Raw genomic sequence first — 12,580 nt, 5'->3', positions numbered from 1 at the left:
TGAGGCTGCAAGAGAGTTCCTTAACACTTAGGTTCTCATTGGCTGATGGCTCCCAGCTCATTTGTGGCTCAGTCTTCCTGAGTCCTAAGTGGTCATTCTCTTTTGGGTTTTTGGTTGGTTGGTTGGTTTGGCTTTTCGTTTTGTTGTTGTTGTTATTGTTTTTCAAGACGGGGTTTCTCTGTGTAGCCCCAACTGTCCTTGAACTCACTCTGTAGACCAAGCTGACCTGGAACTCAGTGATCTACCTGCCTCTGCCTCCCAGGTGCTGGGATTAAAGGCATGCGCCAGCACCACCCGGCTTCTCTTTTGTAACTACTCCTTTGGGAGAAACATTTTGCTCATGTCCTTTGCCTAGACATTAGCAGGTCAAGGTTCTGTGTGGTTTTTTCATTTCTGTCTACTGTTCTTTGCAGGGCACAGTCTTTCGCGGAGCGTCTGCGACTGGGAATTGCAGTGATCCATGGAGAAGCGCAGGATGCTGAGTCTGACTTGGTGGATGGTCGGCACTCCCCACCCATGGTCAGGAGTGTAGCTGCTATCCACCCCAGCTTGGAGATCCCAAGTAAGTGTCCACAGGGATCTTTTTGCCACTTTTCTCTGAGCTGCTTGAATTTGTGGAGGGGATATTTTAGTATAAATTCTCTTTTTTTAACTACTATTAAATGTTTAGATTTATTTTTGTTTTTATGTGTATGCCGTGTGTGCAAGTACTCACAGAGGACAGAAAATGGCATCAGATCCCTTGGAATTGGAGTCACAGGATATTGTGAGCACCTGGGTGCTGAGAACCAAACTCAGGTCCTTTGGAAGAGTAGCCATTGCTCTTCACTACAGAGCCACTTAAGTTCTGCAGCCCATGGATTCTCTTTGGTGTGTGTGTGTGTGTGTGTTCGCATGCACACTCGTGTATATTTGCAGATGCACATGCACACGGAGGTCAGAGGTCCATGTTAGGTAATGTTCTCAGTGCTTTCCATGGTTTTGTTTGTTTGTTTGTTCTTGAGACAAGGTCTCGCTGCCTAGAGCTCACCTGTTGTCTAGACTGGCTAGGCAGCAAGTCCCAAGGACCTCCTTGTCCTATCCTCTTCAACCTGGGGATTACAAGGACACACTGTTACACCCAGATTTTCTTTATTTTTCTTTTTTTTAGCATAGGTGCTGGGGACCCACACTCAGTCCTCATGCAAGTACTTTACTCACTGGACCATCTTCCTAGCCTCTCTCTTAACTACCCCCCACCACACACACACACACACACACACACACACACACACACACACACACACACACCCCAGACAGGGTTTCTCTGTAGCTTTGCGCCTTTCCTGGAACTCTCTCTGTAGACCAGGCTGGCCTCAAACTCACAGAGATCCACCTGGCTCTGCCTCCCAAGTGCTGGGATTAAAGGTGTGCGCCACCACAGCCTGGCGGTTGTGGTTCTTTAATAACTAATAATGTCAGGAAGTGTTTGTGTGGTTGTAGGCTGTTTGAGAAATGTCTATTCACATCTTTTGCCAATTTTTTAATTGGTTGTTTATCTTGTTACCAAGTTAAATGATACCAGGCTTTCACCAGAGAGACAGTATTTACATACTATGTCATCCTGGGAGTTCTCTTTTCTGTCTTGATAGTGCCCTTTGGTGTACAAAGAATTTAATGAAGTCTAATTTATATTTTCATTTGTTGCTTGGTATTTGGTTTTGTTTTGTTTTGTTTTTTGAGACAGGGTTTTTTCTGTGTAGTTTTGGTGCCTGTCTTGGATCTCACTCTGTAGCCCAGGCTGGCCTCAAACTCACAGAGATCCTCCTGCCTCTGCCTCCCGAGTGCTGGGATTAAAGGCGTGCGCCACTACCGCCTGGCTTGTTTTTGTTTTTTTGAGACAAGCTTTCTCTATGTAGCCCTGGCTGTCCTGGAACTCTCTCTGTAGACCAGGCTGGCCTCGAACTCAGAGATTCCCCTGCCTCTGCTTCCTGAGTGCTGGGATTAAAGGCGTGCATCACCATGAGCAGTGACATTAACTACTTAAAATCTTTTAAGTCTTTGTTCTACCTTTGAGCATAGGCACTGAAGTGTGTGTTTCATTCTGACCAGTGCTGATTCCAAAAGAAAAGCCCCCAATCACGGTTGTTGGCGATGTCGGAGGAAGGATTGCCATCATTGTGGTACGTAGTTCTCTTCTATTGTTACCACCATCACTCTGTAGACTTACTTGTAATTGTGTCCATAAAGACCATGGGGGCTGGGTTGACCAGGTAAGTATCATGTCTGTCAGTGTTTTGTGCTATACTTTAATTTTGATCCCCAACAGAAAAATGGTAATGGTTTAGGAAAAAACATAGGAAGGAGCTGGGCGGGTATGGTACACTTGTTTAATCCTAGCACTCTGGAGGCAAAGGCAGGAGGATCTCTGAGTTCAAGGCCAGCCTGGTCTACTGAGTGAGTTCCAGGACACCCAGAGCTACACAGAGAAACCCTGTCTTAAAACCAAGAAAGAAGGGAGGAGGGGGGGGAGGAAAAAGCAGTATCTATATAGTTACCTAAATACGGTACAGCTGTTTATTTCCTTGTTTGGGAAGTTGTTATTTTTATGGTTAAAGTAAGGGACCATGTTGATTAAAGTTTTAAACACAGATTGGCAGTAAGGGTTGTGGTTCATAAGGCCTTGGGTTTGGTCCCTGACCCCAAACTCACACATATTATTTCATACATGCATCCTAATTGGTACACTGAAGAATGGCTCAGACACCTGCAGCTCACTGCTCCCCTGAGCAGAGAGCATGGGGCCAGGGGCAAGAGCCTTCCTAGGCTTTCCCTGGTCTCCTTCTCTCCCACCATCTCTCCCACCAGAGGCTGTCATTAGCCTGAGAGTCTTCCATTCATGCATTACTGAATTTACAGTCCACCAAGAGGGCTGTTCCTACATGAAAACAACACGGGCACTGGGGCTGGAGAGATTGATCAGTGATTCAAAGCATTTGCTATTCCTACAGAGGACCCTGGGTTGGTTCCCAGCACCCACATGGCAGCTTACAGTTGTCTGTAACTCCAGTTCTAGGGGATCCAATACACACAGGCAAAACCCTCATAGACATTTTAAGAAACGAAGACTTGAGTGTTGATATAAATAGTGTATGTGTGCACGTGGAGACTCTGGGTCCATGCTGTGGTTGATCTTCCTAGTGGTACTGTGGTCTTCACTGCTAGGTGGTGTGTTACAGTACAACACAGCTGATGCCTCTGTTCTCCACGTTGGACAGTTTTCTTCTTCTCCCTATGTTTATCTGTGAGTGTGTGTGTGTAGACATATGTGCATGTGGAAGTCAGAGAGCAGTTGGTGGGTGTCACGCTTGTTTGCAGCAGGAGTCACCTGCTGGGCCATCTCACTGGTTCCAAGGCAGTTTTTTCTAATTCCCAATAATATCGCTTTGAACATCTTTGCACCCCTTTTCTGGTGCGTCGTGCAAGATCATCTAGGGGGTGATTGGAGTCACTGGGTTTGAAAGTGTCGTAACAGCTCCCACACCCCATCATGGGTGCCTTGTAGTTTTCCTGTTTGGTGGTTTTGTTTGTACCCTTTTCAGGTCCATCTGCCATGTCATCCACAGAGTTAAGCTGCCCACTAGTTTATTTCATGGACACAGGCGGTGGGAGAAGAAGCACCTAGCATTTTAGCTGTGGTCTTTCCCTCCATACGCTTTCTTTTTCCTCTGGGGCTCTGTGTGTGCTAGACAAGTGTCTACCATTGAACTATGTCCCCAGCCCTCTTTTTATTTTGAAATAGTTGCTGAGGCCGGTCTTGAACTAGTTCTTCACTTCAGTCAGGACTTCAGCTCACAATCTACTGCCTCAGCCTTTCCAGTAGCTGGGATTACAAATCTGTACTGTTAGGCTCAGTGTGCTTTTCAAAAACAAGCAAACAAGGACTGCCCGAGGTAGCTCAGCTAGTAAAGGTGGCCTTGTCGCCAAGCCTGATGACCTGAGTCTGATCTCTGGAGCCCATGCAGTTGTTCAGAGTGAGAAGTGACTGCCACAGGTTGTCTTCTGACCTCCATATGCATGCCATGGCATACGTACACACAAATTCACACGTGCTGACATGAGCACTAACAATAAATAAATTTTTTTTGTTATTGTTTTTCAAGACAGGATTTCTCAATGTTGTTTTGGTGCCTGTCCTGGATCTCCCTCTGTAGACCAGGCTGGCCTCAAACTCACAGAAATCCACCTGGCTCTGCCTCCCGAGTGCTGGGATTAAAGATGTGTGCCACCCTAAATAGCAATTTTTTAAAGGGCTAGAAAGATGGCTCATGACCTGAGCACCTGAACTTGAATCCCTGGAACCCTCATAAAGCCAGGGAATGAATGCATCTGTAATCTCCGTGCTTCTGTGATGAGGTGGCAGGCAGAGACAGAATTCTCGAAAGCTCTCAGACAAAGCAGAAAGTGAGGAGCAGCAGTACCTGAGGCTGTCCTCTGACGGCACACAGGCTGTCTGCACTCAGCACACGACCATCCGCACATGTGCAAAACCCCAATTTAAAAACCAGCATTTTATTTGAAGTACTTAGAGGTTCACAAGAAGTAGGAAAACTTCGGGGAGGTCCTGCAGGCTCTTACCATGCTTCCTCTGTATGCTGGCTAGTTTTTCATGTCAGCTTAATACGGGCTAGAGTTGTTTGGGAGGAGGGAACCTCACCTGAGAAAATGCCCCCACTACACTGGCCTGTGTGCAAGCCTGGGGTACATTTTCCTACTTAGTGATTGATACACGAGGCCCGGCCCATGGTGAGTGGTGCCACCCTGGGCTGGTGGTCCTGACTTCTATAAGAAAGCAGGCTGAGCAGGCCATGAGGAGCAAGCCAGTAAGCAGCACCCCTCCATGGCCTCTGCATCAGCTTCTGCCTCCAGGTTCCTATCTTGACTCCCTCAGTGATGGACTGTGTTGTGGAATTGTAAATTGAAATAAACCCTTTCCTCCCCAAGTTGCTTTTGATCATGGTGTTTCATCACAATAGTAGAAACCCTCACTAATACACACTGTCTTGCTAAACTATGGTTCAGTAACACATGTGTGCTATGACTTGCACACCCACACAGTATACACACAAGTTCAGGAGTAAATAAACAAAAAAATGTAATACAAAAGAACTGTCGAGCTGACTGACATCCGTTTCACTTTTAAAGCTATTTTTTCTAAAGACGGGATCCTGGTTCTCCTGAAACTCACTCTGTAGATCAGGCTGGCTTTGAACATTGAGGTTTGATCTGCCTACCTCTGCCTCTGAGTGCTGGGATTAAAGGTATGCCAGGATGCCCAGCTTTCATTATACTGTTTTAATCTCCAGCCTCCACACATGTGATGTGGTACTCATGCACCCATACACATACACAAATAAGTAAATATAATTGAGCAGTTTTTCAAAGACATTTCTTAGCTGGGCACAGTGGTGTGGGCTTGTCTGTACTCCCAGCTACTCAGGAGACTAAGGTGGGAGGATGCACTTGAGCCCAGGCATTCCGGACACCCTGGACAACCTCATAAGATCCGGTCTCCAGACAAACCCACCATGTCATGTTTTCCTATACAGGAAGTAAGAAAGTATAAGAAAAGGCTTTAGGGAAGCCTTAGTTCCATTACTCAGAGTTGAAAGCATCCACGAAAGCTTTCCTGTGTATTTCATAGTCATCCCACAGACCTCCCCACCTCCCAGAGCCTCGGGCCCGCCAGGACCTGCCCTGCAAGTGGTAGGTGCTGTGCAGGCGACTTGTGTCAGAAACCTGGAAGGTCTGTGGAGGGACAAGGCAGGAGCATGCCATCTTGTGTCAGAAACCTGGAAGGTCTGTGGAGGGACAAGGCAGGAGCATGCCATCTTGCTGTTGAGACTAAACTGTAGATGCCATAGTGTGTCCTGGCTATTCCTGTCTTCTTCCTGGTTGTCCAGCCTGTCTTTGCAAGTGTTGATGTGCCTTTTGTCCTGTGTTTGATTTGACAGGATGACATCATTGATGATGTGGACAGCTTTCTTGCTGCAGCAGAGACCCTGAAGGAAAGAGGCGCATATAAGATCTTTGTGATGGCAACTCACGGCTTGTTATCCTCTGATGCCCCCCGGCTGATTGAAGAGTCTGCCATTGATGAGGTAGTAGGCTGGCAGTCAGGGTAGCTGCCTGAGCCCTTAGCAAGAGAACAGAACAAGTATAAGATCGTTTTCGTTAAGAGTAGAAGATGCAGGCAGAGCCAGGCGGCTCTCTGTGAGTTCGAGGCCAGCCTGGGCTACCAAGTGAGTTCCAGGAAAGGCGCAAAGCTACACAGAGAAACCCTGTCTCGAAAAACCAAAAAAAAAAAAAAAAAAAGAGTAGAAGATGCTCCGGGCAGTGGTGGCGCACGCCTTTAATCCCAGCACTCGGGAGGCAGAGCCAGGCGGATCTCTGGAGTTCAAGACCAGCCTGGTCTACAGAGTGAGATCCAGGACAGGCACCAAAACAACACAGAGAAACCCTGTCTTGAAAAACAACAACAATAAAGAATAGAAGGTGCAAGCCAAGGGTAGCCCGTGACTTTAATCTCAGCACTGGAGAGGCTGAGGCAGGAGGCTTGCCATGAGTTCAGCATCAGTCTGGGCTACAGAGTGAAACTATGTCTCAAAAAAATTCAAAAATTTGTGTTTGCATTTCACTGATTGTGGAGCTTTTCCATTTGAATGAGGTATGTCCTGATTCAGTTATGATTGGCGTTCTGTATCATTCACCACTTCAGGTGTGTGGTACAGTGATGTTTAGAATGTTCCAGTTGTATGTTGTGCGCCCAGCTGATTTAAGAAGAAACATCCCCTGTGAACCATTATTGCAATGCCCTCTTAGTCCCCCGTTGCTTTATCTCTCTATGAGTCTGCCCATGTACCCATTTCACACTATGTGGTCATCTGTGACCGGTCATAATATTTTCGAGGTGTAGTAAGTCTCCATGCCTGAAAAATGCTCTAATGGGATGTGCTACATGTTGTTTCTTCCTAAGTTGTTAGAAACTTGAGTTGTTTACATATTTTACAATTAATTTTTATCTACTTTGTGTGTGTGATATATGTATGTGAATGTAGGTTCTCATGTAGAGGTCAGAGGACAACTTTGAGGAGTGAGGTCTCCACAGTTGTGCAGGAGAGACCCAGCTCCAACCCCACCAGCAATGAACAGGAATTCCAGTTTCTCCACATTTTCCCCAACATTTGTCAGTGTCTTTTGGGCTTTAATTGCTCTGATGGGACTGAGGTCATCAGATCTTAAAGCTTGAGCAGCTTTGTACTGAAAGAAGCAGGAGCTCAGGGAAAGGACAGGTCCTCATGGGGTAAATCCCAGAAGCTGTAGGGGACTACAGGTTGAACCTCAGATGAAGCCATGACACTGGCTGACTTTGCTCTCTGTTTTCCAGGTTTGGCTTTGTTCTGTTCTGTTCTTTTTGTTTTGTTTGCAGTACTGGCCTGAACCCAGGCCTTTACACACCAAGCATACACTCTACAATGAGTCACACCCCAGCCCTGAAGCTGCTTGGCGTCTGATGCTCTTGTTTCTTGTGACTCACAGGTGGTGGTCACTAATACCATCCCACATGAAATCCAGAAGCTGCAGTGCCCCAAGATCAAAACCGTGGACATCAGCATGATCCTCTCAGAAGCCATCCGCCGCATTCACAATGGAGAGTCCATGTCCTACCTTTTCAGAAACATAGGCTTAGATGACTGAACATTTCTCCCATGGCAGAAGTCAAGTGGGAAGCCCAGCGTGCATGCTGGGAGGGCCCATGGCTGGCCAGGTACTCCTTTCCTCTCCCTATATCCTCCTGAGTGATTCCTGTGAAGGTACAAGGACCAACTTTTTATTGTCGGTTTAGGTTTTTGTGAGTTTGGGGGGTAATTTTTATAACAGAAAGACCTCCTCTTAAATAAAATAAGTTAAAACCTGATCATTTTTAGTGTAACCATTTAAAAAAATACACTTGAGTGAAGTTTTTATGCTCAGCCTTTTTTTAAAGTTGCTTGATCCAAGTGTTCAAAAAAGTTACATAACATGACCTGCTGTCTACTATCTACAGTCAAAAAGCTGCTGTTGGTTCCCGTACATGACATTTTTAGAAGTGCTTTTATAAATGGGCATATAGAGTATGTGGCTATTTATTCTCTGCAACAAAAGAAAGAATAAAACCTCATGTTTGTTTTTTAAGCCTCTGTATGTGGACAGTTTTCTGTTTCTGGAATAGACGGCCACTGAAGACCCGAGTCCCGCAGCTGCTCATGTCTCCAGCTTCTGAGCTCTGGTATAGCACTGTGTGTGGTGATGCAGCCCTCGTTCTTACGGGTCCTCAGAAGCCTGGGAGTCCCTGACACAGAGGTGCTTAGTTGAAGCAGAAGTGGGCTGGGCACACAGCTTCATCACTGTGGCTCTGCCTTTTTCAGAGTCCAGCCAGTCCTCAAACCAAGATGCAGTAACTTATGCTGAGTGAGAGGCTCTGTGGGTGGGGCTTGTCAGTGTCCAGAACGAAGGATCGTCGGTCTGTCTTAAGCGTTTCAAATTGAGATTTCTTTTTTTAAGGTTTCTTTTTAGTGTGTGTGTGTTTGTTTTACTGCATGTATGTCTGTGCACCACATACATGCCTGGTGCCTGCAGAGTTCCAAAGAGGGCATTGGATCTCCTGAAATTGGAGTTAACAAGTGTTTGTGAGCAGCCACCATGTGAGTGCTGGGAACCGAACTCAGGGCCTTTGCAAGAGCAGTGGGTGCTCTGAACCACTGAGCTATCTCTTCAGCACCTGAAGCTTACAGTTCTGTCCCTCTTCATATTCTAGCATGGAGCTGGCCTAATCCCAGAGTGTTGGTGCCCCACACGGCCTGCTCTCTTAGCAGCCTCACTTTACTAAGGAAAAACCAGGTGTCCAACCCTGAGTTTGAAAACACATCTTTGCCTGCAATCCTGGAAGGAAGGAAGGAGTTCCAATCTTTACAAATAGGTGGGCCTGGGGTGAGTCTCCCCGACAGCTGCTGGGAGCACTGTCACCAGATGAGGGAACTCCGTTCTGACCTGTGCTAAAGAAACTTCGACTGTGAATGACCCTCTGTTCTGTGGCTTTTCTCCTGCTGCCATAGACAGCAGGAGAGGAAGTAGCTGGCATTTCCCTTTGAACCAGGACAGCGCTCTCTAGTGGTCTTGGGTATGTAGGTCCCTGGTGGCACTTCAGCCTTCGCTTTGATCCAGGAGGATGGGTCACTGTGAATGCTGTTTGAGGAGTGTGCTTTCCGGCACTTGTGGTAGGAAGCTTCCTGGGTTGCTGTGGCCACTGTGGCGCCAGGCCTGTTGTCCTCTAGGTGCCATCAACAAGGCAGCCACATTTACAGAAGAGAGGTGAGTAAAGGAAGGTGAGTAATGGAAGCAGTGGCCTCTTGATAGAAAACTCAGACCTCGCACGTGCTCCAGGGCAGCATGAGGTTGAGGTCTCTTTGGGAGGACCCCACAGCTTGGCATGAGGAGGGTCCTGACTCCAGCTGCCATAGGGCTTATCAGAGAGCCAAGAGCATGGAGAAGCTATGCCAGAGGTATCAGAATATGGAGGGTATGCAGGTGCGCATGCCCAGGCCCACATGTGTGAAGCACCGTGTGTATTCATGGTTAGAAAGGGCCGTGGTGCTGAGGGCCCTGGGATTGCCAGAAAGGAGGACATATCTAGCTTGAGCTCCTACCCACTTACTTCCCTCTCAGAGTAAACCTCTGCAACAGGTTTGAAACTTCAGTTTCCCAGACTTGTGCTCAGCCAGAGGCACCCTCAGCAGACTGCCTTCTCCACTTGGCAGTCAGAGACGATGTGGACTTGAATCCTAATCCCATAACAGAAAAAAACTCTAGGTTGGGCATGATGGCACAGCCTAGTAATCTCAGCAGGAGTGCTGGGAATTGAAGCCAACCTGGACTACCTAGTGAGATCCATACCTGCCTAGGACGGGCCGGGGGTGTAGTTAGAGTTTACACTGCCTGTGCCAGCTGTTGACAGATGTGTTAAAAATGAATGTATTGTGCCATCAAGAACGCAGGGTAGTAAGTACTGAGCGAGCACCACGGGTGGCTGTAGAGCCAAACACCAGTTCAGCCATCACTGTGCAGGGGTGGTCACCACTTGGCCCTCAGTCTCTTCTTTGCTCCAAGACCAGTCAAGCTAGTGAGAGGGCGGGGCCCTAATGAATCTTGAGAATACATCCACGGGTGGAGAAGTAACTCTCCAGTTGGCTGCTTAGGCCAGGAAAGAGCATAAGGCGTGTTGACCACTCACTACCTCTGTTTGCTCAGAATGACCAATCTCAATGAAGATTTCGATGTTCTTCCAGGTCCCGTGATGTTCTTCCAGGTCCCGCCACTATAAGGTCCAGAAAGGCTCTGGGCTCTGGCCCTTGGGACCTCTCCCATTTTTGGGAGTTCTCTCTTACATTCACTCTGCTTGTGTGTCTGAATTCCCTTTTCTTGGTGTGAGTCAGTGACCTCAGAACCCACTGACTCCGGTGGTTTTGGTGACCATTGGTCATCAATACCTTAGCTCTCCAATCCATCACTATTAAAGAGCCCCACTGAGACTGCTATGGGGTGCACTGGGTGGATCTACCTCTAAGTTACACTTTCTGTCTCTACCAAGCACCCCACCTTCTCAGCCCATGGCCAGACCCACTTGCCGATGGCCTCGGCTGCAGCCTCATTCCAGGGTACGTGTCTGGCAGTGGTGTCATTCTGTCCAGGCCCAGATGGTGGTGCCCTCTTCCCCCTGTCCTGGCAGGGCCTTGTAGAACCCACTTGGAACTGTATAGCTGTTAGGGTGAATAAAGACATGGCCCGTGAATAGGGCATGCTATTTATTATGACTTTACCTACTGAGCTCGCGCTCGCGCGCTCTCTCTCTCTCTCTCTCTCTCTCTCTCTCTCTCTCTCTCTCTCTCTCTCTCTCTCTCTCTCTCTCTCTCGTTCTCTTAGTCCTGCTGCTTTACCCGCTCACTTGCTCCATCTCAGATCTTTTATACTTCCTCAGCCTGGGGATTTTGGCGTGTGATTTGACTTCGATTTTTACCTTGTGGGTTTTCTGGTTGATTCGCTCTGTCTTCTCTGATCTGCTGGCTCCTGGCTCCTTCCAATGCTGGGATTTCTCCTTTCATAAAAATAGGACAATGACTTCCTAGTGGATTGTTCTCACATCAGAGCTCCATGCCCAAGTTTAATCAGGAAAAAGCCTCTGGCCGGATTTCCCACGGCTCTTCCCTTTCCTAGGCCCTGGCTAACTACTATTACTCCTGTGTCTTACTGTGAGCAACCTGACAGTTCACTTTAGCTCTTCTCGATTTGAACAAAGTCAACTCCAGATGGTTTATAAATGGAACCCACTATGAAAATACCTCCCAATTTCTACGTGAGTCCCTAGTTCTTCCCCCTGGGCTCCAGGGCCTAGAGGGTCTTCCCAACTGCCAGCCCTCTCTATCACCTCTACCCCACTAATGGCAGTAAAGGATTCTGTAGCACGAATCTTAAAAGTTATTATTGGTAAAAAACAAACCCAGAGCCAGGTATTGGGGTGAACGCTGGAAGATCAGAGAAGCAGAACAGGCCACAGCTAACCTCACCTTGCTAATTGCTCAGCTGATCCTGTTTCCTCAGACTGGAAGCCTCTGTGTTCTCATCCAAAATGAATCTCAGCTGAACTGCTGCTCAAAAGCCTAAAAGCTTAACCAGCTGTAGTTCCTCGTCCTCACGCTTTAAATACCTTTCTGCCTCTTGCCATTACTTCCTGGGATTAAAGGCGTGAGTCACCATGCTTGGCTGTTTCCAGTGTGGCCTTGAACTCACAGAGATCCAAATGGATCTCTGCCTCTGGAATGCTAGGATTAAAGGTGTGTGCTACCACTGCCTAACCTCTATGTTTAATATTGTGGCTGTTCTGTTCTCTGACCCCAGATAAATTCATTAGAGTGCACAATAATTTAGGGAACATAGAACCACAGAATTCCTCTCTGGAGAAAGAATGAGGCAGTGGTTAAGCTCCCCTTAGGCACAAATGTGTGCTCATGGTGGTTGGAACTAGTCAGTGATAAATGGAACACTCCCTTTGAATGATCAAGTAACTCTCCAGCTGGATTAAGGAAGCATAAGGCAAGTGGTTTCCTTTGTGGTTGATCCACTGTGTGTTTAAAAATGACCAGTCCTGGGCCAGCAAGGTGGTTCAGTGGGTGAAGGTGCTTGCTGCCAAAGCTGAGTTTGATCCTGGGCCCCCACATAACGGAGAGAACTTCCACAAATTATCCTCTAACCTCTGCATGCATGCCATGGCATACACACGTGCACACAATACAGATACATAAGTCAAGGTATATTTTCTTGTAAATGATCTCAGCCTCCATCCAGTTCCCACCATGAGATCTGTAAAATACCAATGGCTCTGAATGTTAATTATCCAACACTCAAAGTCCCCAGGATAAACACACACAGATCTGCCTGCTTAGCCACACGTGGCAGAGCTGGAGTGTACCCAGCAGTCCCTCTTGGCCTCACTTTGTCTGCTTTGATC

General features: G+C 47.4%; 1 protein-coding gene across 3 annotated transcripts in view; it reads left to right on the top strand.

The window, feature by feature from the left end:
* The window catches only part of Prpsap2 (phosphoribosyl pyrophosphate synthetase associated protein 2), a 34,271-nt gene extending 26,057 nt beyond the window's left edge, over nucleotides 1–8,214 (top strand). For all 3 annotated transcript variants that reach the window (XM_076542528.1, XM_076542526.1, XM_076542527.1), the window contains 4 exons: nucleotides 414–562; nucleotides 2,092–2,162; nucleotides 5,994–6,140; nucleotides 7,579–8,214. In XM_076542528.1, coding sequence (XP_076398643.1) covers nucleotides 414–562; nucleotides 2,092–2,162; nucleotides 5,994–6,140; nucleotides 7,579–7,737 — 526 coding nt within the window. In that variant the 3' untranslated portion in view covers nucleotides 7,738–8,214. The remainder of the gene's footprint in view (nucleotides 1–413; nucleotides 563–2,091; nucleotides 2,163–5,993; nucleotides 6,141–7,578) is intronic.
* Nucleotides 8,215–12,580: the final 4,366 nt, after the last annotated feature.

This window comes from Peromyscus maniculatus, chromosome 8, assembly GCF_049852395.1.
Source record: "Peromyscus maniculatus bairdii isolate BWxNUB_F1_BW_parent chromosome 8, HU_Pman_BW_mat_3.1, whole genome shotgun sequence".
In the NCBI taxonomy this organism is placed as follows: Eukaryota; Metazoa; Chordata; class Mammalia; order Rodentia; family Cricetidae; genus Peromyscus; species Peromyscus maniculatus.
The sequence above is the reverse complement of the archived record's forward strand: the minus strand, read 5'-3'. Positions and strand labels throughout refer to the sequence as shown.